The sequence below is a fragment of the Neoarthrinium moseri genome (assembly GCF_022829205.1).
Source record: "Neoarthrinium moseri strain CBS 164.80 chromosome Unknown scaffold2_Wmoseri_CBS_16480, whole genome shotgun sequence".
Lineage (NCBI taxonomy): Eukaryota > Fungi > Ascomycota > Sordariomycetes > Amphisphaeriales > Apiosporaceae > Neoarthrinium > Neoarthrinium moseri.
The window spans coordinates 1705656-1732129 of record NW_026055116.1 but is presented as its reverse complement, the minus strand read 5'-3'; the positions used below and the strand labels follow the sequence as shown (position 1 = coordinate 1732129).

Here is a 26474-nt window from a genome sequence, read left to right as displayed (position 1 = left end):
TCAGGAGAAGTAAAATTTATGTACAATTTCTCCAAGGCAGCTGGTGCCTCCAATTTCTTATAATACAATGTGAGAGGTGCTGAACTTTACAACCCACTCTCTAACCCGCCTAGACTAGTCGGGCCGGTGATGGCTATTTGTACACAAAACCGCACGGTTAACATGGTTTATATGCTGTCTACTCATCCAACAGACCAACCGTCCAGTTCACAATTCTGTCGACGCCGTGCCCGTTGATCGCACTGACGGGAATGGCGGCGCAGTCGAGCGTCCACGCGCCCTCAACGCCACTGGGGTGCTCCTCCTGGCCGTCCGTCACGGCGTTCAGGTACGCCTTGAGCCGGGCAAAGTTGTCCTCGGTCCCGGGCAGGTCGCCCTTGGTCGCCACCACGAACCACGGCTTGGCCGCGATGTGCAGCCCGCCCTCGTCCGCATCGGGCACGTCCGGAAAATCAGCAACCATCATCTGGCCGGGCCCGAAGCTGCTCGAGGGCTGGTTCAGGCCGGCGTCGCCCTCCCAGTCGATGCGCCCGCCGACCTCGCGCTCCTTGCGCTCCTCCTCCCGCATGCGCGCGTACAGGCCGACCTCACGCCACAGCGCCTTCAGCGCCGCCACCGCGTCGCCCTTGCCCAGGTCGACCACGAACGCCAGCACGCCCGCCCGCTCCACGTGGCGCAGGAACTCCATGCCCAGCCCGCGGTCCAGGTGCGCGCCCTCGATCAGGCCCGGGATGTCGGCGACGGTGAACCGCGTGCGCGGCGGCGGGCCGGCCCCGATCTGCTCCGGCTGCGCGATGACGACATTGCCGTAGCGCGCGTCGTTGATGACGGCGTGCGGGGCCGGGCGCTGGGCCCTGGGCGGCGCGTACACGCGGCGGCCTTTGTGGTTGTCGAGGACGACGGTGCCGATGTTGGGCTGCAGCGTCGTGAAGGCCCAGTTGCCGACGCGGGCGCGCGAGTTCGTCAGCGCACGCAAGAGCGTCGACTTCCCGGCGTTGGGGAGGCCGACCAGCCCCACGTCGGCGAGGAGCTTCAGCTCGAGCTCCAGCTGCATGGAGACGGCCTTCTCGCCGCGGGTGGCGAAGAGCGGGCGCGGCCGGTCTTTCGACACGAAGTGCGGGTTACCCAGCCCGCCAATGCCGCCAGCCGCGAGGAGGACGGGCCGCGGGGTCGGGCTCGAGAGGTCGAGGTGTATGGGACCCGAGGGCTGGTGGTAGAGCCTCTCCCTCCTCGGCAGCCGTGGCAGCGTCAGGGTCCGGCGCTCCATGTGTGATATTCCCGGGTATAGGACGAACTTGTCTATGTTGGGGTTCTCGGGGGGCTCCATGCTGGCGGTCGCCTCGTCGGGGTCCAGACCGTCGGCTGTGGCAGCCAGCTGGGCCTCGCGGAACATGCGGTTGAACTCACGCTCCTTCTCGCGTGCCGCCCGCCAGGCCATGTGCTCCTCGACCATGGGATCGACACGGCTGATCTCCCGGATGACGGTGCCCACGGGCACCTGGATCACGTAGTCGTCGCCGCGCTGCCCGGCGCGACTGCTGCCCTGGCCCGTCTTGCCGCGGCCGGCGCGGATGATGCGCTGCCGGGCCAGCTTGTGCAGCGACGTCTCGCCGTGGACGGCCTGGATGTACACGTTGCCGCCATGGCCGCCGTCGCCGCCGTTCGCGGGTCCGTTGTCTAGGAAGGCTTCGCGCAGGAAGGAGATACAGCCGTGGCCGCCGCCGCCGGCGTGGATGGTGACCTTTGCCTTATCGGCGAAGGACGAGATGGCATAGTCGTCAGGGGCCGGGTTAAGGCGAGATTTGGGCAGTTCCGCGCTGGAGCCTAACGATGATGGGGACTCGCCAGTGTCGTCACTGGAGTCGGCGCCGGGGGATGAAGAAGAGTGGAGGGTCGTGATACCGGCTCGGGCGATGCGGCTGGTCGAGCGGAAGAGCGAGGGATACAGGAACGGGAGAAGTATCCCCGGGCCGGAGGAGCATCTAGGAGGCATTTCTGGGTCCGGAAGCCCCTAGTATCTCTGCATTGGCTCTGCAGAGTTGTTTGCTATGCTTCCAGATGGATATGATGGGTAGAGCAGCTGTCTGAGCTATGGCGGAGGATGGAGCAAAAATTCCCCGATAAGATACGGGTAGGACGACGGGTGGCGTGGGACTAGTGCAAAGCGATGAACGACGGGCGCGGCAAGGCGGAGACTACTAGGTAATATCTCCATACGCTGACCCGATATAATACGCAGAAACCGTAAGCTGCGTTGCTGTGGACGGGTTGGTCCCCCCAAGCTACTCGATCACTCCTCTGTCGTATCTGCCATGTCCGGTCCCAGAGCTTGCGTGGGTTTGAGTCGCCCGTTTGTGGCTCCACATGTAAAATCCGACCGGCTTCCCACGGAGCTTCCGCCGTTCCTCGGCCCCTCAATTTCAAAGAGCCTCAAGCCGGAGATCGATGCCAGGGCAACCTAGAGAAAGGGACCCGAACTCTGCAAGACATCGGCCAGGGAGTTGCAAGTATGATCACACAGAGCTGCTTTCACATCTGGCTTCGTTGTGTGCCGCTCGTCGACAGCCACTAGGCGCCGCACGCAAGCAATTGCCACCTGCCGCCGGGGTTGAGTTGCAGGCCGTCTAATAAGCGGCCGTCGGGTCTGAGAAGCGGTGAACCCAAGACGGACTTTGTTCCAGACTTCCAGCCGCCCATGGCTCCAATTTGCTCGGCTGCTCTCTTTTCTCGTCATGCACTGCTGCGAGGTCTCGACTTCTGGACTTCTGCATCCAAGCGGATTCGGAAAATGCCCCCTTTCTCTCCGAGAGGAGACCTGTCTCGCTCGTAGTCTGTACCTAGTAGAGCCAACAACTGCACGTCTTCTGCAATTCTCCCATGTCTGTTTGATCACCTCCAGACAGGAAGAGCCGGGTATCGACCGCCCTCTCCACTGTTCTTGTGCAGTAAGCCCGAGCTGGCATCACGCGAGCCTCTTCTCCTGCTGCTTCTGCTGCTTCTGCTGCTCCTCCTCCTCCCCTTTCTCCCAAAGCTCCAAGCGTGGTTCGTGGGGCAATATCTTGGGGCGGGTCTGGCTTCGCTGGATTGGGTTACTCAAGCAGAGTGCATACTAGCCTGCCGCACCCCCATTCGAGCCACGACACAACCCATCTGTCGGCTCAGTGGCCCAACGTGGAAGAGTGGCAGCTCGATAATTGTCTGTTCCTCTCCTTTCCGCCCTCACGACAGACGCGAACGTGATCAGGCCTCACTGGGCAGACGCACTCCCACCCGACGGCATCTCACGCTCATCTATCTCCGGACTGTCAATTGGATCTGTGGGACCTCGGTGCTGCGAGAGAGCTGCAAGGCGTGCCCCATCCAGCCTCTCAACCTCCATCCCCGTCCACCAGGACGCCGATCCGCCAGCTCTTCTTTCGTCTCCGTCGCCCGGACCTGAAGCGTTCTCTCTTGACCTCCCCCCCAACCATCCCCACACCCCATACCATACGGACGTGCTGGAACGCGAACCACCACTTGGAATAGCCGTCGTATCGGGCCATAGAGCGTCGACGTGCCTCCTCATTTGTTGCTCTGTCGACTACGCGGCGGTCTGCTCTGCTGTTGCTGGTGACGCTACTGCTTCCACCACTGCCACTGTCGCTGCTGGTGCTGGTGCTGGTGCTGGTGCTGGTGTGCTGCTGTTGCTGCACGAATACCTGGGAGCTAACCACTTGTTGGCTCGCCCTTTCATCCAATTCCCCTCCCACGGAACACGCAGCCTACTGCATCTCACCATTGCTGTTGCTGTCACCTTCTTCTGTGGTGCTGCGTTGCTTGTTCGCCCTCCACAGTCTTTAAACCAGGTCAGTCCTTCATGCCACATAGACCACCAAGACTTTGTCCCTCCTTTGGCTCTTGTTTCATTATCATGAGGCCCTCTTGGGTCACATAGAAACCACATTGTACAATAGTTTCGTGTACACTCTAGTCTGCACACACTCTCTCTCATGTTCTGCCCGACCCCTCACGGGCCTGAACCTCCTCTACCGCCCCCGGTCCACCGTCGCTAAGATGCATCCCAGGGAACACAAGCACCGCAAGTCTATAGTCAGGATGGATCCGGACTGTGCCATCTGCCGTGCTCCGGCCACCGTCCAATGCGACTGCGAGGCCAAAGGGCTCGAGTCCGCTGTCAAGCAGGCCGAAGACCGTATGATGCGGGGGATATACAATGACATACGGTAAGTGAACCGACTATAGCTGCGTCCAGTCAGAATTCATTTGTCGACATATTGCTTACTGGACGTCAAGGGGCTGGGTAAGAGCACATGCTCAAGACTACATTCTGGAATACTTCCGGCTGCTCACCGAGCGTCGTAAATTGCAGCACCAAAACCACCTGGATCATCTTACACAACAAGCCTATCACTACTATCACGCTCCACCTCATCCTTCTCAACTGGACCATGCCAACGCAGCACTGAAGCGTGGCGTCGATGAGGATTGGCAGGCCAGCGTGCAACGGTATCCGGAGGTGCTGGAGTATTTCTATAGCTTGGTCGAGCTGTCGTTACCTTCCGATGACGAACCCGCTGTGAAGGACCCGCCCTTGAGTGCTCTCAACGGATCTCGTAAGACGAACCGACGAAGCGCCATGGGCTCCATGGGTGGTGGGAGTGTCTACCACGACCACGACCGGCATCGAGGCACGCCCCTACCTCGGGGAAGGACGCCGCCGGTTGGACGCATAGACGGCCGTACAACGGCACCGCCGATGGGTGGTGGTTTGGGCCCACCGCCGCCTGGTGCGCGGAGGATGCCCTACCGGGGGCCGCCTCCCCCCGGTGTTGCATACTACCCCGGGCCTCCGTACTGACTTGGGCCGCTGTGGGAGGTACCATCCGATGCCTCGGAATCGGAGCTATTTGATGAGGACTCCCGCAGCGTGGCTTCATCTTCGCTATCTAGCAGCCCGGGCGTTCCGGACCCCGACCCAGATTACTACTATGCGGACCACTACGCCCAATACCCAAGCCCCTTTGCCGAGCCTTTTGCGAGGATGGGCCACGGTTACGGTTCGGGCATCGCACCGTATGATTATTGAAGAAACTCATCTCAAACCCCGAGCGGCACTTCTACGGACACCTTGGGTACCACAATACCATCCATGACCAACTGTAAAATTGGACAACAGAACGCTTTTTATGACCCGAACGAGTGAACGACTATATCGACAGCATCTAATTCTGAATGTTTTTTCCCCCCCTCACTTCATGAGCCCACGTGCAGCGAAAAGAATACCGACGACCTAATCTGCATGCGTGAAATCCGGATGGGAGAACAGGGAAAGATCTTTTTTTCTCATTTCTGCATAGCGACAAGACGGCAAGCAGTGGCATTTTCCCTCCGCATTTTTCTCCTTTTCCCTTCCCGAGCCTTGTTTTGTTGCTACTGGTTATCCGCCCCCAAATCTACGCTGCGCAGGTCGGCAGGGGAGACTTTCTGGGAATTTCTACAGGACGAACCGCTCCTGTGCGGCAACGGTTTTCTTTTCACCTCGATTGGACTCTTCTCCCTCTTGGAGTTGCTGGCGTCTTACCGGAAGAACGAGGGACCCGGATCTTGCAATTTCGAAACAGAGAGCCTCTGGAAAGCGCGCACGAATTTGCAAGCTGGTTGAGAAAACAGGATGTGGTTAGTTTTTTCGCGCTGAGAGAGGAGAGAGGAACGTGGTTAGTCGGGATAGGTCGCACCAGTCAGGGGAAGGTGCCCATGGCCTAGCTTAGTTAAGAGTTACTTTACTTCGTAGCTTAGGCGACTTTGAATACAGCTGCCCAACATCGACCTTGACCCGTCCCATGATTTCCTGTAGTTCCTCACGTGTCCTTTTGCTGCCCAGGTATACTGTTCCCCCACATATACGTGCTTCAACAGTCCAGCAAGTGAGTTGGGTGCCTAGTGAAGCCTTGCAAGGAATATGTGGCATAATTTTGCCTTTTTCAGGACAATTACAATGATTACGTCTGAGAAGAGAGACGCCCACTACTCAAGTCTGCACGGCACGATGCATAACAATAGCTACAACTCGAAAAGCGCCTGAACCTGTTTTGTGTATTCCATGCTATGACTAACAAACCTCAGGGGCAAGGCTATGCCGGAAAAAAACAACATTTGACTTTTCCTTCCGCTCGACGAGGAGCATTTTCTGTTTTTCGTATAATTTTATAGAAACCTTCCTGATCCCGGCCGGGGACGAAAAGGAGCATTAGGTTCGTAAATGAGAAGCAGCAAAGACACATGAGGGCATGGCTAGGCCTGAGAAGCCCGGCGCCTAACTTCATGCATCCCTGTGAGCAGCAGTTGTGCGGCCATTAGGTGACAATAGGTAGAGGGCCGATTTTCGTAGGAGAGGAGGGTAAGGGAATCTCGGCGGCTGGAACCGGCTGTGGAGGTGGGACTGAGGAAGGGAGGGGTGGGAAGGTGAGCTGGAAGGTCCGCTCAGGATCCGAGACGGAGGCGGGCCCAAAAATGTAAGCAGCGTCGTCGTCGTCGTCGTCAGTCGAGCGAGAGGAGCTCTACTCCTTCTTCTCGTCCAACGAGGCGTCCTTGAGGTCCGAGGTCACGGCCTCAACCTTGTCGTCGGTCTTCTTGTCGCCGTTGACACCGTTGGCCTCGGCGGCCTCCTCGGCCTCGAGACGCTCGATCTCCTTCTTGGCCTTGTCGACGTTCTAAGGAAGTAATATCAGTACATGTTCGTATGAAGTCACCAAGCCGGGTTTGGAGTTGGGGGAGGCGGAGCTTACGCGTTGGGTCTGGGCCTGCTGGTCCTCCTTCCAGTGGGCCAGCTTCTTCTTGATCTCCTCGATGGCGGCCGGGACGTCCTCGGCCTTCATGGGGGGCGAGACACCCATGGAAGAGCAGTCCTCGATGACCGAAGGGGGGCAGTTGAATCCACCCTTCTGCTCGGCAGGGGCGGCGGTCTTCTTGCCCTTCTTGCCCTTCTGCTTGGGGGGCATGTAGTCATCCTCCTCCTTCTTGACGACCTTCATGCCCTTGAAGCCGGCGTCGTCGACCTTGCGCGAGGCCTCGGCGTTCAGGCCCTTGCTGGCCAGAAGGGGGGCCTTCTCGGCGGCGGCGAAGGAGGAGGGGTCGAAGAAGTGGAGCAGGCCGTTGGCCCTGCGGATCTCCTCGAGGTAGGCCGGGTCGGACGCCTCCTCCAGCAGCTTCTGGGCGCGCTCCTTCTTCTTCTCCTTGTCGAAGCGCTCGCGCTCGGCCTTTTGCCTCTCGCGGGCGCGGGCGCGGGCCTCGTTCTCGTAGGCCTTGTTGGCGCGGACGGCGTTGTAGTGGTCGTCCTTGACCTTGCGGACGGCGGCCCACGACTCCTGCTGCTCGGCGTGCAGCTTGGTGCGCTCGTCGCGCAGGGCGTTGAGGTTCTTGTAGACGTCGTCCTGCTCGGCCTTGATCTTGTCGAGCTCGGCCTGGAGGTGGTTGTAGCGCTCGCTCAGGGCCTTCTGCTCGGGGTCGTCCATGGTCTTCTTGAGATCGGCGATGCTGGCCTTGAGGTCGTCGATGCCCTTCTGGGCCTGGTCGAAGCCGGCAAAGTTCTTGCGCTGCTTCTTGAGGTTGGAGATCTCGGCCAGGGCCTTCTTCTCGTCGACGAGCTTCATGGTGCCGCTGTTGACGTCGGCCTCGAGGCGCTCGATCTGGCGGTCGAGGTCCTCGACGCTCTTGAAGTTGACCTTGCCGCGGGCGGCCTTCTGCTCGGCGATGCGGGACTTGAGCTGCTCGTCGAGGCGCTTGAGCTGGTCGAGCTTGGTGTTGCGGGCGTTCTTGCCGGCGCCCTGCTTGGAGCGGATCTCCTGGACCTCGGCCAGCAGCTCGGCGCGGCGCTTCTGGGCGGGGCTCTGCTGGTCCTTGCTCTTGCTGGGCTGGGCGAGGTCGAGCTTGGCCTTGATGGCGTTGAACTTGGCCATGTTGTCGGCGTGCTTCTTCTCGGCAGCGGCAAGCTGCTTCTTGAAGACCTCCTCATCGGGCTTCGGGGGCCGCTTGTCGCCAGCCGGGGCGGCGGCGGGAGCGGGAGAAGCGACCTCGGCCATGGCGACTGTGAGGTGAGAGATATTACAGGGCAAGCAAGTAGGGAGGGAGGGAGTGAAGGGGATGTTTTATAGTAGGGCGAGGGAAAAGAGGGAAATGCGACGATGATCAATTGAATGATACCGACGAGACCCGGACTCTGGAGGAGGAGGAGGAGGAGTTTGCTTCACTTCGGGAGCCACTGGCAAAGGCGACTCGGGCGGATACAAAGGGGGCAGGAGGAGAAGAAGTCACGGCCTAGAGGAGCGACTTTCGTGGTCTATCAATGGTCGGCGGTGGAAGTGCGTGGACCGGACGGACCAGGACTGGCCAGATCTTTTTTCTGAAAAAGATGGAGGGTCCTCTTGGCGCTCCGGTGGAAGTGAACACAAAAAATTGACTAACGCAAAAATCCACTGACCAGCAAGCAAGCAAAGTAACCCCCCCAAAAAGCCCCAAAAAGCCCAAAAGCCCACCAGAAGCAGGGGCCAGGGGCCAGGGGGAAGGGGGTCCACGGGGTGTTTTTTGGTGCCACATTGACTTTCGGGGGACCTGTTGCTAGCAGGCTGGCACGCAAGGGCGACACTCGCTCACTGTGGCTCGCTGTAGTGTATCCCGTTCAGTGGGTTTTTTTTGGTGGTGGGCACAAGTGGGAGCCGGCCAAACGGTACCTAGCCAGCCCTCCCCTGCCTCCAAGCATCCCAAGCAGGCCAAGGTTGCCTGTACATAGTACTAACTACACATGTGTAAAGTATGTAGCTGGGTCGGTAGGCTCCGAGAATACCATCGGATAGGATAGTAGTATACACGGTAGACGCATAGTTGCAATTGATGCCTACCTTGTCTAGTTTATGCAGATATTCAGGCACCGTACCTTGGGCGGGACGGCCGGACAGCACAGACCAGAGAATTTGTTTCCTCCTCCGTCTGGCCTTGTCTTTTCTGACTGGCTGGAGAGCGGGTCCATTCTTCTTTTGGCGGCGGGCCGGCGGCGGCAGCCTTTCAACTTTTTTGAAGCTCTCTTGCATTCCCTTCGCCCAGTCGACCGCTTTGCGACGAGGCCATCTCACACCTCTTCACCCAGCGCCCACGCCACCCCCCGACGACAACCCGCACTCTTCCTCCTCTGTCTCCTGCAAGACCTCCGTCTCCACTGTGCGGCATACTACCTGGGAACCACAAGCCTCAGCCATGGAGAACGACGACGCGACCGGCCAGCGCGAGGCCCAGGAGCGAATCATCACCAGAACATGGCGAGCCTGGAGGACGGTGCACGAGATGGTCGCCGACAGAGTCAGTCCCGACCCTTCTCCCCCAAACGCTCACCCGCCCTGGTCAAGCAAGTCAAAACTAAAGCGCCATCTCTCTTAGGGCTACGAACTCGGCGAGGACGAAATCAACATGCCTCTCGACGCCTTCAGGCGGAAGTTTGTCAACGACGACGGCGGCCTGGCGTGAGTGCCCACCCGCTTCGGCTCTATCGTGCCTGGCCTTGAATCGACTCACTGACGCTCAATCTCAGCCGCTCTCTGCTCAAGTTCTCCGCCCGCCCCGGCGACGAGCTCAACCGCCGCTCCATCCCGCCTCCCACCCCTCACAACCCGGACCCCAAGCCCGAGGCCGGCAGCATCTACATCGAGTTCCTCGACGATAACACGCTCGGCACAGAGCAGATGCGCCGCTTCGCCAAGTTCTGCGCTGACAACCACTTCTCCAACGGCATCATCGTCTCCAACGTCCCCGTCTCCTCGGCCGCCAAGAAGGAGATCACCAAGTTCGCCGACTGGACCGCCATCGAGTGGTTCCTCGAGGACGACCTGCTGGTCAACATCACCCACCACGACCTCGTCCCCCGCCACGTCATCCTCTCCCGCGACGAGAAGATCGCCCTGCTCAAGCGCTACCGCCTCAAGGAGACCCAGCTCCCCCGCATCCTCGTGCGTGATCCCGTAGCCAAGTACTTTGGCATGAAGCGCGGCCAGGTCGTCAAGATCATCCGAAAGAGTGAGACGGCTGGTCGTTATGCGAGTTACAGATTGTGTGTATAGAAGAGAGCGAGGGGAAAAAAAGAGATTCAACCGAGAGGGATGAAAAGGAAGAGACAGAGGGAGAGAGAGCTATACTCGAGCTTGGGGACATGGTGCCCGAGTTCGGTATATAAGCTCGCTCGAGATCGATTTGAGATGGGCGTACGTACGTTTCGCATGGCATAACGGTTTGGCTGGCGTTAAGGACCGGAAACACTTCTGACTTTTTTCCATGAAGCTTCCATCAAGATACCTGAAAATAAAAAGAGTACCCGGAACAAGCATTGCTGACCAACGCGATCAGTCTACAGTCGACTTGTCTCCTGGACAGAAGATAAACCCCCGTGTTTCCTCGTGGCATTCGACAGCACCGTGCCCACGAGAGACACTTGCTTGTCATCTGAAAGCCACACGTAGAACCGTTATGGTGTGACTTTAAGAGGGGAGAGAGAGGGGAGTCGTGGACTTGGACACACAGTTGCTCCAGATCCACACCTTCTCAAGATCAAGTTGTGACAAACGAGCCAAGAGCACGAGTACACAAGATGTGGCCCGGTATCACTTGTTTTCCACTTCGTCTAGTGTGTACTTGGTACAGAACAGAATAGAAACCGGCCTACGCTCCACCGGCCTCGTCCTGTCAACGAGCAGTTGTTCCACACGCCAGAATCTACTTGACGGCAATGCCCTGCCTATTCTTCCTTTCTGACACTTAGAGATATAAAAACATGCAACGTTTCAACCTCACGCATGTCATAACAATAACTCGCACACCAACTTTGTAGTTGACTCTTCATTGGGTTCGGGACCACCCACCCGATGACTACCTACTATCTCCTACACCCGCCCGGAAACGAGACATAGTCGTGCCCGCCGCCAGCGGCCAGCCGCTCTGTCCGCCTCCTAGAGCGAACACGAACCATCTTGGCTGCGGCCGTTCATGCAAAGCTGCGTACATCGCACGCGTAAGTCGCGGGCCGCCCAACACGTGCGCCCGCACATCAAACACGGCGCCGCCGATCCCCTCCACGCGCGCCCCAAGAACCAGGTTACGCGGGCACGGGGGGCGGGCTGGGATGGTTCTGCATGCGTCAAGGGAAACCCGGGCCTGTCGCGAAACCGATCCACGCACCCGCGCGTTTGGGGTAGAAACAAACGCCTCGGCGAGTGCGTGTGTGCCTGTGGATGTGTGGATATGTGTGTGTTGAGTTGTGGGAAAGAGGCAGTCGGCCCCTTGACTGCGCAATGAGGCTGAATCACCCTGGGATGTTCTTTGTCATGCCATCCGGCGCATAGGAGTTAAAGTTTGCAAGGGACAGCCCGTTGGTCCGTGTTTACCTTGAGGGGGGTTATTTATACATACATGCATGATTGCGTCAAAGGGGCCAATGCATTGAGCGACGGCTCGGCGGCCTCGAGCACCCTGCCCTCGGGTCGGCATTGCTCAATACAAGCGGGACGGGTCCGTTGCCTTTACGGAGAGAAACGGCAAAGAGATGTTAGATGGCTCGGGTGAGGCTGCATTCAGGACAGGTTTTAGGAGCATCATTATATTCCAAGTATCTTGTCCCTTTATATAGTCAGTATAGATATCTAGCTCGACGCGTAACAAAACAACCAAATTTCACTTCGCATCGTGGGGCCTAATCGCCTCCTCCGGGGGTATATAATAAACATGAGAACAGAAAATCAACTGCTCCAGGGGAAACGAGGAAGTAAGGTGGCAACGAAGCTGAGCTGGTGTTGATTGGCCACCCAACTGCATACCATACTCTCCCCCCGTTACGCGAGTCCACCCACGGATCATGCGTCGGCGTTCCGCCACTGTCCCCTCCCATTTCCATCCATACCGTCATCAAGGGCGAATCAAAATCAAAAATCAAATCCGAGCCGTATCGTCATCAGAACAGCTTCAATTGCCAGGCAGAAACTGGCAATGCCCCGAATGCCAAAGAACGCCAGAAGTCGTGGTCTAAGCCTGTGAACCAAGTGTCCTTGTATAACCCAGTCCATTAACGGGTAAGAAGAATATGCCCAGGCCCGGCCCGATTTTGAGTCGTTTCGAGAAAGCTCGAGTTTGTAAATATAATACACATCATTCTATGAATGACTTCCACATTAGTCGTAAGGTTCGTGATAAAAGAGTAAGGTTTTAGTGTATGGCGGTGAAGTAGTGTGCCCCTGGAAGAAGGGGCAAGATAGGTAGTGTAATGAGTAGGCGATGTCATCGCAGTAAGCCGCCGGGATCCCGCAGTTCAGGGTGACTCTTGAAACTTTGCGGCTCGAACGCGGGCCCTCGTCGAGGGTGCGTAATGGTCTGGAGCTCTGTCGTCGTTGGGCTGATGTTGGAGCTGGATCTTGTGGTTCTTGAAGGTGTTGGGCTCAAAAGCCCTCCCATGTCTTGTAGGAATGCCTGAGAACCGCGTCGAAGGCCAGTGTTGCTGGCCGGCACCGTAGGCGTAGGCAGACTGTGTGGCGATAATATGCTATGTGGTGAAACTGGCGACAAGGGGTCAATACTTGAGGTATAGCTGTCTCGAAAGCTTCTTGCTACGCCATCTTCAAGCAGTCCACCGACGTCGAAGAACGAGACTCTTCGGGGAGTGTTATTGGTGGTAGTCCGAGATACTGCTTGATCTGGCGCCAGCAAAGAGTCATCGCTCCGTTCGGCACCACTGCGCTGGCGTTTAGGAAACTGCCAGTTCTTCATGTCGTCAGGCAACTTGGCTATCGGAGCAGGCGTAAAGCGGTGCTCTCCCTCTGGGTCGTCGCCGTTTTTGTAGCGCAATTGGCGGTCTGCTGAAAGGCCCAGGGCCCGTATCAGGTCTTCGTCGCTGCCCAAGTTCCGCATTGTCGGCCGCCGTTGTGATCTTGCGGAGGAGATGTCGACAGATTCGCCGGTGATTGACCCGTATCTGAATTTCACCTTCTTCACACCGCGGTCGCGGACGAATGACCCTAGGACCAGCGCATTTGCGGCTGCGGTTGCGAAGAGCAGCTCGACTGAGGCCAACAGCGATCGGACTTGTTGATCGCCGTTCTGCCGTATAATGTGAGGGACGCGATATGCCGTCGTCCCCACCACACACAGGCTAAGCGAAAATAACAGCGTGAGCTGAACTTTCCTCTTCTTGGGCATGTGGCTTCTCAGGATGATCGACACGGGGAATATAACAAGCAGCAGGTCGGTAATGATGTTGCAGACAGCCATGGTCAGGAGCTGGGCATATCCTTGCCGGCATTGTCCGCCAGGATCAGGTAATACCTGATAGTAGTTATGAAAGGGTTGACATTCCGCAAGATCGGATATCACAACCCCAACAAAAGTAACACCCAGAGTGCATCTAATGATGGTCAACGTGATCTCGGAGGATCGTTTCCACGAGGTGCTTGTGAGTCTCTTGAAGAATTCAAGAATGGCGGTCTTCAAGATCCAGAGTCTGGACACGCGTTAGCCGTAAGCGCCTTGGAATTGAGTTTGCCGTGATGATTAGGCTTTGGAAAATTTTGGTCTACTTACGTTGTCGCATAGAGTATCCGAGTGACAAGCACCAACCCGCTGCCTATAGATTTCCTCCGAATTTCTTCCTCGCTGAGGTCCAAGGGCAACTCGGCGTTGTTTGTGCCGTAAACCAGGATGACCTGGACCAAGGCCATGCGTAGGAATAGCGGTATGATGGCGAACGCTGCGACCTTGTCCTCCTTGAACAGCTTTTCTGATCGTATGAAACGGCCAACTATGCGCAGTAGTATGATGGTGGCGCAGAACAAGGTTATCCACCAACAGACCAGGAGCGTCGGCTTGTCCTCCTTGAAGGAATGCAGCCGCGGCGGTGGTGAGTAAAGCGCCATCTTGCCTGGCCTTTTCTATCCAACCTCGCCCGTCAACCTCCGCAGAGGGGGACGAGCGGGGAGTAAAAAGTTGTCTCCAGGGACCAGGCCCAAGCCAATTAATCACAGGCGACGGTGCGGTCTCGGGTCATTAACCGCGCACCGAAACATGTTTTTTGGGCCGTTGGACTGGGGATAAACAAAGACAATGTTGGTGAACCGGTGGTGTCCGGCTTGGTTGTGACTCGAGGACAAAGGGCCGTTATGACGTTTGACGGGTGGTGGTCTGTGGTGAGCTGCTAGTGACCGTTTTCCCGCGCAAGACCGTTGCATGAACAAAGCGTTTCGATCTGACAGTGACGATGGGACGAAGCGTGAGCAGGGCGCGACCGTCTTGTACCTGGCATAACCTGATGGTCCTCCGTGGCTTGCAAATTCTTCAGTCGTCGGCGTGTGTCGTCGTCGTCCTCTGGAGCGGCATCCAGGTCCCAGCAGGCAGAGGTCGAGCACCAGGTGTGAAGTCGTGGTGGTAGCGAGCGAGCAAGCGGATGGGTGGGACGGGGGAGACATAATATTAGAAACTCACCGTCCAGCCCGGAAAGAGGCGTGGGCATGGGGGGTGGGCGCCGCTGCAGTGCACCCCAACCTCGACCCCCCGGCCGCACTCACATGGATGGATGGAGGATGGCTGAATCCAGCGTCCCTTGGTGCCCACTGATAGCCCGCGACAGGGTTCAGGGACGGCCGAGCCTCTGGGAACCGGCGACCAAAGGGTGACCAGCATTAGCACGCACCAAGTAGCGGTATCTTTAGGCGACGGCGCGCGGCGCGGGCGGTGGGCAGGCAGACAGGTGGGCGTTTGGGCGTTTGGGCGGCACCCACTTGCTCTGTTGCACCCCGACTCTCCAGCAAGTCTCCCAATCTCCCTCAGACCGGTGGGCACTGTCTTGACTCTGGTCAAACCTCTTGGCACGATCTTGATTCTGGTCAACCGTCTGGGCCCTCAAAACCCCCATCTCCCCAGTCCCCACGCCGTCGAGTGGAGCGGCGCAGGCGGGCCACGGCGTCAATTGGGACAAGTCACACTTGTGATCGGGGTGGTACGAGATGCGCGATGCGATGCTTCCAGCTTGGTAGGATTTAGCTGAGCTGCAGGACATGCACGGGGACGAGACCAGGGGGGGGGCATCTTCGCGGCGAATTGGCTTGCACCGATTTGCTGGTACAGGCTACCGCTGACACCGTAAGCGAGCCCGCGTAGCGAATGGGTATCCAGTACCGCCCGTCCCGTTGGGATCCGGTAGCGTGGGAGTCAGAATGGAGGTTGGTGCCATAGTACAGTAAATCTGTCTGGGCGGCCAGAGCCACCGCTCGGCGAGAGATAAGGACGAGATAGAGTAGTTACTGGACACCCAGTACACACCTGCTCTACATACATACATCCAGTGGCAGCTACACGCACCTGCTTGGCCCGCCATGCGACGACTCACACCATGAGGAAGCTTCCCTACTGCACCGTACGACTGACCGGGTTCTTGCGCGCGGCGACAGAGTTGCAGTGTCGCCACGGTCCGTCTGCGTGTGCGTTGCGCTCACTGCTCAGGTTTGGGCAGCTTGATGATAGATTGGTGTGATATTACCCGACTGGCCACGGACCGCGGCCGTTGTCCCCTAACCGTCCAAGCAATCCTCTCAGCTCGCAGCGAAACTGATACGGGACGGAGATGAGGCTTGGAAGACGTGCCCCAATATCGAACAGGGTCCGCCACCAAATTTGGGCATCTCGACTGCGAGTCAATGTCGTGGTGAGACAACCAGACTGGGTCGCAGGCAGGCTCCGTCTTATCGTTCAGCTAAAATTGGGTGGGTTTCGCAGTTGGGGCTGAACGACGAGTCCTGCAGAGAAGCAGGGTTGCTCTGACATTTGCACTTGCAGGGCGTCTCTCAACGTGGCCTTGGGGATCCTCTAGGGCCTCTAGAGAGCCGTGGCAGCATTCTGGGCAGATGCAACAAAAAAGGTTGCGTAATCCTATTACCGTGGCTACACGTTCTCATACATAGTAGTACGAATCGTCGGTGCCGTTGATACTGGCAAGCGATCTAGGCCTTCGTTAGGCTGGTTGGCTAAGAGGATAGTCCAACGGCCGGGCTGGCTGCACGCTGGTGCGAGTTGCGAGTTGCGAGACCCGGCGGGCAGGACCAGACTAGGTTATCTCGATAGCCTGATCTGTCAGTTGGATTGACAGGGTCCATTCTGGTGGCGCTGCGCTATGCGTGCCGGCCACGCTGAGAGAGAACCCTTGGCTAGCTGGCTGGAAGCCAACCAACCTAAGCTGCGGGGCCACCATCACGCGACCTGGGGCCAACGACGTACTATGTGTTGGATTCAACTTGGTCGCGCTCCAGACTCCAGAGCCCAGGGCGTGCTGGAGGGTTGCGGATGCACGTGCTGTTACCGGATTAACTATAGGGTTGACTCAGAATATCCGTCCGTTCCCGCGATATACACGAGAGTCGCCTGTAGTAATGAGCAGTCATTGGGCATGGACCCTCTTCTATGACCGTCAAAACAGTCGCCGAGGACGAAGACGAAGACGAACGTTGGGGGTCACTTGATGTTATCTCTAGAGAGCTTCCTTACGCAGACAGGGGAGTACAAGTTGGGGGTTTGAGGCGCAGGTAACTAGCTGTGATAGGCCTTGCACATGCAACACAGTTGTGTAGTGTGCACCATGATGATCCCCCCAGGCAATCCATACAGGAGAGCGAGGTTTTTACCTCACATACACGATGTGACGGTGAGATGATGGACAGGAGGAGCGCAACATCTACTCTGTATGAATGAGTTACTCGGCTGGTTCTGCTCCAGCTGCGGCAGCAAAACGCCGTCGCCCGTTTGAATGAGCACACAGTCTTCTGGAGATGTAGATGATTGACCAAGTACATTCGGACTGCCACTCTCCGACACGTGCGGGTATAGCGGTCCGATTCCCTTGCTGACGGCATACGGTGAGCGAGAGAGACAGGACAGAGGAAGAAAAGGTCGACGACCCAATCAGCGGAAGCAGACGCAGACCACGCGGGACCGAAGTCGGGTATCAGATGCTACACTGCAGTCAAGTTCAGCGAAGTGCATTCGTGCATGTAAGGAACTATTAGTTGTAACTGAGCCGTCCGCTGCCTCATGGCTGTTTCTCTGTTCCCGCCTGCCCGAGCCCTGGAGTAGCCGTGCTGTAGGCCGCTAAACTTGTTCCGGCAAAGCACCGCGCGCAAGCCCCTGGTCAAAAGGACCCAGACTGTAACCAAGCCGTTCAGTCAGGTTGCCATCCCCAAGGCGCCAGTCTTGCTGCTGCTGTCGAGATAGGTAGACATGTGAGCATGTGAACACCAGGCCGATTAATTCCTATGTGTGTATGCAGTATGTGTGTAGGAACTCGGGGCCAAGACGACGGGATGAAGCCACCATCCCGTCCATCGCCAAAAGGCGCCCGTGCGATTCGCTTCTGCCGGGCCAACGCAGCGCTGGTTTCCCTCCCTGCCATGTGGCATGGGAGTGTTGAAACTACCGTGGCTATCGAGAGGAACATAACCGAGCTGTTTGCCGTTCCCGGTGCTCCACCCACGGCAGGTCCAGACTCGGGAAGCACATATCTAAGGTCAAGCACGTAGGTGCAGGCGCATGCGCGTAGGCAAAGCGATGCAGCAGTGAACGTGACGCCTGACCATTGCCGCAGAAGCGAATCTTCATTGCCGCTGGATCGTGTCGGTTATGCTGGCTGATGTGCCCGTGAGGTCACCAAGGCCATTACCCCCGGTTCTGAGCGTTGAGCCTCAGGGAACCCGACCGCCAGAGACGTTGGCCATAGCGTTCTTACCATTCAACCATTGTCGTTGGTTTCACGGGCAGACTCAAACATGCTTAGCGCGAGAAACTGCAGCTCACCCAGGCTCGAGGTTTATACCTCGTAACAGGGGTCTAGTATTCCGCTATCTATCTTCACCAGACCTGTAGTACACGACATATGTGATATAGCTATAGTTATGTACATTATGGGGCCTCTTCGCCTGTGCCCACGCCTCTGCCTACTGTGCGTGCAACGTCTGGTGGAGATCGGCACGCTTCATAGTGGCATTGCTGCTGCCTTCGCTTGAGATCGCCAGCTTCCCGCATTGTGTCATACCATGGTCCTTGTTTGGGCGTCTCTGGTCCGCCGTCGTGGCATTTGCTGTTCGCTCCTAGGCGAAAGGCCCGGCCCATTACGGTAGGCTGGCCGAGATCTACACTCCGGGTGGTGCTTCGCGGTCTTATGCCGCAGGGAGTCGCCTCCAGATTAATTGAGCCCCAGCTGCTCCACGAGAGTCTTGATGGCCGGCTTCTCAGCCTTACCCCAATCTGTGCTCAACAATCTCGACACGTGATCAGACTCTCCTGACAGCGACCCCCACAGTTCATCGACAGCTAGGTTCCTGATCTTGGGCCAGGGATGGTTCAGCAGTGCACCTAACCGTCGTTTCGCTTCTGTTATGCCCTCCTGCCGCTTCAGTTCTAGTTCGGACGTCACAACAGGAGCCCCTCCTTCGCTGCCAGGCGTCGTTGCGATACCACCGTAGACCTTGATACAGGCCTCTAGCTTCCGTACATTGCCCGTCTTATACCCAGCTTTTTGAGTGAGAAGGCAGAGTTGACGTAGATTGATATCCTTGCTCTGCTGGAAGATGCCAACGTGAAACAGGTATGCGATCAACTCCAGTGTAGGTACGACAATTCGATCCTGGCCCTGGTGTAGCTTGAGGTTATGGATCAGCGCTATGCAGATCTTTGACAGGTCGTTGGTCGACGACCTGCAGATATGTGCAAGTGCTGCACGACTAGCTATGACAAGGTCCTCATTACCTGTATCTGCAGAAGTCGCCAGACCGGCCAGTAGGCTAGAAGTACATTCGCCTTCAGTCAATGACCAAGCAGACATGACTTGACTAGACAGAGAAGCAGCAGTGCACATGCCGAAGAGCTGGGCAAAATACTGTTGGGACGAGAAGGAGACACTCCTCAGGGTATCAGCATAGCTGATGGTGTGTTAGCGTAAGGACCCCTCTACTCATCACCAAATGTTTACGTACCTGGATGCCACCAATACGCCCAGAGCAGCTTGCGCTCCGATGCGGACTCGGTCGAGCTTTTCGGCAGCGAGGCGGAGCACTTTGGGGAAAAATATCAACACGTCGGTGCTGAATTGCTCCGTAGAAAGGTCTTGGCTAAGACTGGTTTCCCAGAGGGTATGGGTTGCCTTGATCGCCGCAAGCCGGACATGGGAGCCTACATCTCCACGGGCATTGGTCGTGTAGTCATCTAGACCTTCCGAGATGATAGATCTGAACGCTAGCACTTGGCGGCGCAGGATGTCTCTCCCTACAAGGCTCTCGATGATTGCCACTCGTGTCTCCGTATCCTTATCTGATTCCCAACGCACCTTGAAGGCCTGTATGACGTCGTTAACGACAGGCGGCCCGTCAGAAAGTGACGCAGCAACATGGTATGTTTGTGCTAGCGCCACAAAATATGCTGACCCGTGCTTGTTACGGGAGCCTCTGGATTCCGTAATGGTTGAAATCCATTTATGAATGACTTGTCTCCGATTCTGGGGTTCTGTCAAGAACAACAGCACCACTGATACTTGCGAGACTGGAGCTATCACTTCCTCTTCGTTTCTGTTCAACCAAATATTGATAGCGTCAAGAAGAACATCTGTCAAGTCCCTTAGAATGGAGCGATGGTCGATTCCTGCGACGTCGCCCGATGCGATTGCAGTCGAGAAGGATGATGAATGTCTTTCGCAAGTAATCTCTTTGCCCTGAAGCAAGACGGCATGTGTATTGGCAGCTTCTCGCTTCTCCGGCACCAGAACCATTAGAAATAGTGGGTATGCGGAGATGACGAGCTGGCTGACAGCTTCAGCAATCAATTCAGGCTTTCGATAGGTCGTCGTGATGCTGTTTTTCAATATAGTCGTGATAGCGTCGATCAGCTTGCGGACAGGTAACTTGTCTGTTAGATCACCAGACATGTCTCCTTTCACAAGAGCAGGAAGATAGTCGAAAACTGCCGCAAGGCTGAGGACTAGCCCATGACGCTCCTCAACCTGACGCACTTGAAGCGAGTCTATTCGGGCCAATAGAAGGTCTACAGACTGCAGAAAATGCTCCGGTTTGTTTGACATGCGCTGCGAAATCTCCGCAGTCAGGGTCCCGAAAGAGGCGGCCGCGACTCGTCGGGCTGCTGCATCCATATCACCAACGCCACGCCATCCGAGTTGAGCTTCCAATAGCCCAAGTCCATACTGGGGAGAGAGACGGGTGGCTTGGAGCGCAACATCATGGATGGCCCTAGATCGTAGAGCAACAGCATGATAGTCGACAGTCTGAACGACAGCGATACCCTCGGTGACTGTGTCTGGATGTCTTCCTATCAACTCTTGTAATGCTGCTGAAGATCCACGACGTATATTGCCTGCGGGATCCAAAGAAGCAGCAACCACGAGCTCCACAGCGACAACCTGCAGGATCGACATTGACGGGTCTTCCTGTGCCACGCGTCTTATTGATTGCGTGGGAACTCGTAGCAGTTCTTCTGTTGAGTAGCGTCTAGCCAAAGCCCAAATCCCAAAACATGCAGCATCTCTAACATTCGTTCCGATTGATGCGCCACCAGTTCCTCGCTTCTCAAAGGACAATCCCATGACCAAGGCATTGACGATATCAGAAAGACTTTCTGGTGGTGGCGAGCGTCGATAAAGCAGATGCGATAAAGTAAGCATCAAACCGTGCCATTCGGGTGGATCAACTGCCGTGAGGTCACGGGTCCTTGTGGGAGAGCCAGGTGAAGGCGCTTTGATCCATAGCACGTTTCGGTTGAGGGAATCAAGCACAGCTTCCACAACCTGTTGAGCCATATCAGACTCCAGCTTGAGTGTGATCATGCTCAGGGCTTTACTAGCTGCGAAACGCACTGGCGTATCGTTATCTGCTAGGCTTTCGAGCAGATGTCCGACGGTGGCTTCTACCATTTCGGTATCTGCCATTGACTGCTGGGGCTCTCTGAGCACGAGAAGTATCACGGACCTTGTTACCTTGATCATCATTTTCCGCGCAAGTGCGGAGCCATTGATGACTTTGAAAACAGCATTGTCTTCTGATGAGATCGACTGGACGGCGTAAAAGATGGACCTGAGGTACGGGTCCATTATGGAGGTGTTTGCAGACGATCGAAGAATGCCTGCAAGCAGGGCTAGACTTCCAATGTAGTAATACGGAGATGCCGCAGTTTCATCTTTCTTCGGGCTGAGCGTAAATATGGCCCACTGAACCAACGAACGGAGTATACCAACTTCTTGCATATCCTTCCGCATTGCCAGCCGTACCAGAAGAGCTTTCGCGCCATCTCTTTCCTTTCCTGGAGACGCAAGATACTTCAAGGCCAGAGGTATAACCCGAAGTGTGATGCCAGGAATTTGTGCTGGCCATCGGAATCCAGGCACGATGGGACGTTCGGCATCATCGGTATCTCCGGACGATATTGTTGAAAGGTCAAATGGGGCAAAGAACAGCTGGGAGAGCCACAGCAGCACCACATATCTCTCGTGCCAAGTCCACAAGCCGACGGCGTCTTGGTTGCCAGATGCGTCTGACTGGCGCTCGGACTCTTCAATAGCAAGTAACAGGAGCTCGAGATACCTGGTCTCGACATTGAGGAAGCGGACTATAACCTTTTCGCCTCTGATCTTGCAGAAAGAGTATATGATTTTGCATATGGCATTTGACAGCGGGACCAACAGCTGAGATCTTAGGGACAGGGGTTTCGTTCGTCTGCGCCGAACCTGGACGTGCTCAAGATACGCCTCAGCCAAAAGAGGGACATATTTCGGCAGATAGGGATCCAATAGTTGAGGGAGCTCTTGGAATGGCTCCAGGACCTGCCCGATTTCTTAGGTGTGCTCGCTACTTTGGCTGGATACGACAAACCTGAGATATGAGGCGTGATGTTTCCCTCTCCCGAACTCGCGTGCGTAGGTCTCCGTTGGGCTTTCTCAAAAAGGGCCCCAATGACTCGTCGAGATCAGCGAGTAAATCAGCCGAATATCGCTGGATCACGATATCGCGGTCGACTTCTGACTCATCCATTTCCAGGGTATCGACGCAGTAAGCTCAAGCTATTCGTTTATGATACAGATCGCTTCGTCAGTGCCGTTGTAGGTGCAGCGTGGCGGGCTTGTTTGTCGAGACGAGGCAGCACATTCATGCCCACTTATGGAAAGCCCAGATGGCACAAATCCGCGTGGTCCCGTTGGATTCGGGCTCCTTCGTTTGGCATCAAGCACTGTGACTAGAATGCCGTGAACGTAGAGTGTCTGCGTGCATCTACCAACCAGCCTGGAACGGAGTCGCGCAGCTTGCAGCCTGGGCCCCTGCGAGCTTAAGCAGGCTATTGGCCCCACATTCTAACAATTTTATGCACCAGTATTGTGGCTACCTACAGTAGGTAGCTGCGAATACGGTATCCGCACAATACCTCTGGATCGGGAATTGATGCCGCCAATAGCATAATAACTACCCTGCAAGTGTCCCAATTGATTGAACGAAGCAACATCGGTCGATCGCTAATAATACTGCGGGAGCAAACGAGCTTTTGCTGCTTCCCCGGGGCGAGGTGGAGTATACTTCCGCTTGGCTACACACTGCCTTACCAGCAGGAACATGGTGTCTGAGCAATAGCGCTTCAAGGAGACTGGACAGAGTTTGCACATTTCTAGCGGCTGGATATAGTGTGATACACTTGCAGGCACCGATTCATCGAATTCAAAGGAGAACTGATGACGACGTGTCTTCACGTTAGTGAGTCAGGAGTTTTGGTACTCGTGAGAGAACAAAATCCTCGTGTCCTGAAAGCATGTCTCCGCATCCCTGTCCGTTGTCTTTTTACATTCAAGCAAGTCAGCCTAGTGGTAACACAAAGCAAGGGAGATCCAATACGGGGCTTGCAGCCAACTGGTAAGGAAGCGAAAACCTAGGCTCGAACGTCTTACATAGCTTCAACTTGGCCCTAGGACAAAGTCACGAGTCTCGCGATGTTCGGGTACAATGCTTTTGTTAGACCACAGGCCATCTACTCCTCGGCAATTACCCTGTTATGTACCATCAAAAACTCATTTGAAGATACTGCAAAGAAAAATGTAAGTCGTTTGAACTTGAACTACGTGGATGCCTACAGCCGTCCAGCTCAACCTCAATCTTGAACTTGACTTCAACTTCAACCTCAACCAAGTCTAAAGTAAGACTATGCAGTAGGCTGTACGATTTTCCACGCATTTCCCAGTGTCAGACTACCTTTTATTGTCTGGTTCCTCTTATTCCCACGTCTCGACCTTGATCAAAGATGTTGGTCACATTTCATCTAACACCGGAGAAAGAGTCAAGTTTTAGCCAATTCCTGTATCGCCAGCTTTTTCTCCGGCCTCCTACTGTACCAAAAGATGAAGATTTGATCGGGAAGACAATCATCGCCACAGGATAAAACGTCGGTATCGGTCTCGCATGCGCGCGGCACTTCCTAGATCTTCGAGCGTCCAAGCTCATCATTGCCGTGCGCTCCGAGACCAAGGGCAAAGCAGCTAAACTGGACTCATCGATGGGCAGGAACCTTGAGCCAGGCACTATTGAGGTCTGGTCCCTTGACTACCTGTCCTACGAATCTGTTGTGGCCTTCGCGGAGCACGCAAAACACCTGCAACGTCTCGATATTGTGGTGCTGAACGCTGGGGTGTATCGATCCACTCTAAGAATCAGTCCCTCGACGGGCCACGAGGAGGATATCCAAGTCAATTACCTGTCGACCGCGCTTCTCGCTATTCTCCTTCTTCCTATTCTCAAGGTGAAGCATGCTGGGCCGGAGCGTGGCCGACTCATTTTCGTGGCATCGGTTGCTGCTGCTTGGGCCAAGTTCACGGAACGAGAATTCAAACTGATACTGTCTGCTTACGACAAGCCTACGAAATTCGATTGGGCGGAGCAATCTGCAGTGTCCAAGCTGCTGGCACAGCTCTTCCTCGTCGAAGTGGCGAAACATGTCCCTCCATCCGTGGCCATCATCACTTCCGTTCATCCTGGCTTTTGCCGGGGCTCTTGCCTGGCGAAAGATGCTGACGGAACATTTCTAGGTCTTATGGTTGGTATTCTAATGCGAACCTTGGCAAGGGAACTTTCTGCTGGCGCAGCGACAATCGTTGATGCTGCTGTGAAACATGGCGAGGAGATTCATGGGCAATACCTGGAAGATTGCGAACTGATTCCGTAAGTTACAGTCTGTGGTACCTCAAGACATTATTTGCTGACTATCTCATGCCAGTTAAGCCCCTATTATCTACAAGCCAGAAGGTGACCGTGTGGCTAAAAAGCTGTGGAACGAAACGATGAGCGAACTCTCTTTCGCTGGAGTTGAGAATATTATTCAAGAACTGTGCAATCAATGATGTACAAATGAGACTCAGCCACCTGTGAGATGGATATGTTGACACTGTCGTTATCACCAACGCTCAAAAAAGGCGGTGCATGCGGGTGTTCGTGGTGGTCGTGATTATTGAACCAATGCCGCTTCTTCTCACCGCGATCTCCTGTTTACGGAACTCATGTTGCTCCTGGAGTACTGATAATCTTAAAGCAATATTTGACCACGTTCTACCTACTAGACTACCTGGTATGAGACAATTGGTCGCGTCATGTATATACAATCATAGAACGCATTGAACCCGCTCTGCGTCATCAGAAGACAGACAACGCCACGCTTGTCATCAAATTCAATAAGTCAAGTCATATCCCCTGACCTGGGCAAAATTTCGGCACGTGGCATATATTTTTGTATTTACGCCTCGAGTTATGCTGCCCATACCTCCGGGTGGTGGGAACGTCGTGTTGCGCAACGCCAAATGCCGATGGGCATTTGTAGTAGATTAATTCTTTCTAGTAATACTATGATCTAACAGTTATGGAAGAAAAGGCTTATGTGGAAGGAGCTTGAGGCGTAATGTAAGCCTGCAATACATGGTTTCTCCCAAGTACGTGTCTCGTACTCCGGAATTTGTCATGTCACGGGCTTATTCACCAATGTTTCCCAGTGCCCCTGATCTTCCGCGGACAATCCTCCCAAGGCAACGTCATACAGAATAGAATTGAACCACCGTCTATGCCAAAACTGGAGTCTTAGGAATTCTATGTGATGGATGAATCTAGCCGTTTTGTCCTTTCCGCAGCTCATCCAAGCAGAAGCTTGCATGCAGAGACTGGTATGCAACCCAGCCATAAGCGCCCGCAAATAGTCTCCCTACCCAGAAGCACTTTCTCATGCTCCACTCTGGCCAGAGCCGTTAGGCTCCCGGAGCATGACATCAATGATAGCCTTGCCATCTTTCCCGGCCTTGGTCAAGTCATACTCCAGCTTATCTACGGTCTTGAATCCGTAGCGCTTATACACGGGCACGGCGTTGTCCAACGCCTCCAGGTATGTCGTGACACCCTCCGCGTGGGCAACGTCCGATACGCTGTTCAAAAGCGCGGCTCCTATCCCGCGACGGTGGTATGCAGGATGCACGCAGAGGAGAGTCAGATCTGGGCTCATCATGTGAGTCATTCATGTACAAACTGGAGACTGCCATGCGGAATTATAGGTTGGTGCAAAGGCATTTACACCCATTGATAACATCGAAAATGAACACATCGCACACTTACCTAGTTTCTCGTCGATATTCCACTTGGCGCCCATGGCCTTGATGCCCGCGAAGAACTCGTGGTACAGATCCTCCTTGGATCCCTCTGGTGGGTTCTGCATCCACTGGGAGACCGAGCCGTCGAACTCGCCCTCGGCCCGGTCGTCGTACGTCCTAAACCCCTCGACCAGTCCCTTAAACTGCGCTGGGACTTTCCAATGGCTGAAACCGACGACCTGGCCTGTCGTATCGTCCACGACTTTGAACTGCTGGTCAGTCGGGTCGCGGAAATAGAGGCGGAAGCGCGCCTCGTTCCAGCGCCGCACCGTCTCCACCGACGAAGGCCACCAGTATGTGAACTTGGTGGATGTAAAGGCCGCGAGGTAGACCGAGACCATCTGCGGGATGTCGTCCGGAGTGCACCGGGAGAGCGTGAAGCCCGCGGCGAGCGATGGCGGGCGTGGGAACGGCAGCGTCATTCTGGAAACGAAGCGGGCAGGCCGGAACATCACAAAGTCACGGACTTGGCGAAGTGTAGCGTTGTTGTGAGTGACGTGACAGAGACAATCAGATGTTGGATGTTGAGTGAATGGCCGTGACTCACTGGTGTCTCTGCAACATTACGCCCATCCGGCCTTGGCGCTGTCAACGGCGCCCCGGCTCCGGGGATACGACGGCTTGAAGCCGAGTTGGACCGGCCTCGGCGCCTGCATCTTGCGCCACAGAATAACCAACCCGCGAATCCATGTCAATACGTAATGCCAACCGCCACTTGGGATACTGTTTTTGGAGGTGGAATAATAGTGGT

The 26474-nt window shown here is 55.7% G+C and overlaps 8 protein-coding genes across 8 annotated transcripts; 3 read left to right on the top strand and 5 right to left on the bottom strand.

Annotated features, from left to right (window-relative positions):
* Positions 1-178: 178 nt before the first annotated feature.
* JN550_001288 (uncharacterized protein) lies at positions 179-1993 on the bottom strand (the record flags this gene model as incomplete). The annotated part of the gene is made up of 1 exon (XM_049311417.1): positions 179-1993. The coding sequence occupies one exon, from the start codon at positions 1991-1993 to the stop codon at positions 179-181; it is 1815 nt and encodes a 604-aa protein (XP_049177194.1).
* A 2102-nt stretch (positions 1994-4095) lies between these two features.
* JN550_001287 (uncharacterized protein) lies at positions 4096-4858 on the top strand (the record flags this gene model as incomplete). The annotated part of the gene is made up of 2 exons (XM_049311406.1): positions 4096-4223; positions 4294-4858. 2 exons carry the CDS (start codon positions 4096-4098, stop codon positions 4856-4858), a joined length of 693 nt encoding a protein of 230 aa, XP_049177193.1.
* Positions 4859-6557: 1699 nt separating this feature from the next.
* Positions 6558-8078, bottom strand: JN550_001286 (uncharacterized protein; the record flags this gene model as incomplete). The annotated part of the gene is made up of 2 exons (XM_049311395.1): positions 6558-6710; positions 6786-8078. The coding sequence occupies 2 exons, from the start codon at positions 8076-8078 to the stop codon at positions 6558-6560; spliced, it is 1446 nt and encodes a 481-aa protein (XP_049177192.1).
* A 1168-nt stretch (positions 8079-9246) lies between these two features.
* JN550_001285 (uncharacterized protein) lies at positions 9247-10499 on the top strand (the record flags this gene model as incomplete). The annotated part of the gene is made up of 4 exons (XM_049311384.1): positions 9247-9348; positions 9427-9509; positions 9578-10059; positions 10387-10499. The coding sequence occupies 4 exons, from the start codon at positions 9247-9249 to the stop codon at positions 10497-10499; spliced, it is 780 nt and encodes a 259-aa protein (XP_049177191.1).
* A 1807-nt stretch (positions 10500-12306) lies between these two features.
* On the bottom strand, positions 12307-13934 carry JN550_001284 (uncharacterized protein; the record flags this gene model as incomplete). The annotated part of the gene is made up of 2 exons (XM_049311373.1): positions 12307-13522; positions 13603-13934. The coding sequence occupies 2 exons, from the start codon at positions 13932-13934 to the stop codon at positions 12307-12309; spliced, it is 1548 nt and encodes a 515-aa protein (XP_049177190.1).
* A 4310-nt stretch (positions 13935-18244) lies between these two features.
* Positions 18245-22091, bottom strand: JN550_001283 (uncharacterized protein; the record flags this gene model as incomplete). The annotated part of the gene is made up of 3 exons (XM_049311362.1): positions 18245-18980; positions 19035-21883; positions 21933-22091. The coding sequence occupies 3 exons, from the start codon at positions 22089-22091 to the stop codon at positions 18245-18247; spliced, it is 3744 nt and encodes a 1247-aa protein (XP_049177189.1).
* A 1504-nt stretch (positions 22092-23595) lies between these two features.
* Positions 23596-24316, top strand: JN550_001282 (uncharacterized protein; the record flags this gene model as incomplete). Its single annotated transcript, XM_049311351.1, has 2 exons — positions 23596-24257; positions 24313-24316. 2 exons carry the CDS (start codon positions 23596-23598, stop codon positions 24314-24316), a joined length of 666 nt encoding a protein of 221 aa, XP_049177188.1.
* Positions 24317-25302: 986 nt separating this feature from the next.
* On the bottom strand, positions 25303-26145 carry JN550_001281 (uncharacterized protein; the record flags this gene model as incomplete). Its single annotated transcript, XM_049311339.1, has 2 exons — positions 25303-25568; positions 25689-26145. The coding sequence occupies 2 exons, from the start codon at positions 26143-26145 to the stop codon at positions 25303-25305; spliced, it is 723 nt and encodes a 240-aa protein (XP_049177187.1).
* Between the last annotated feature and the right edge of the window lie 329 nt (positions 26146-26474).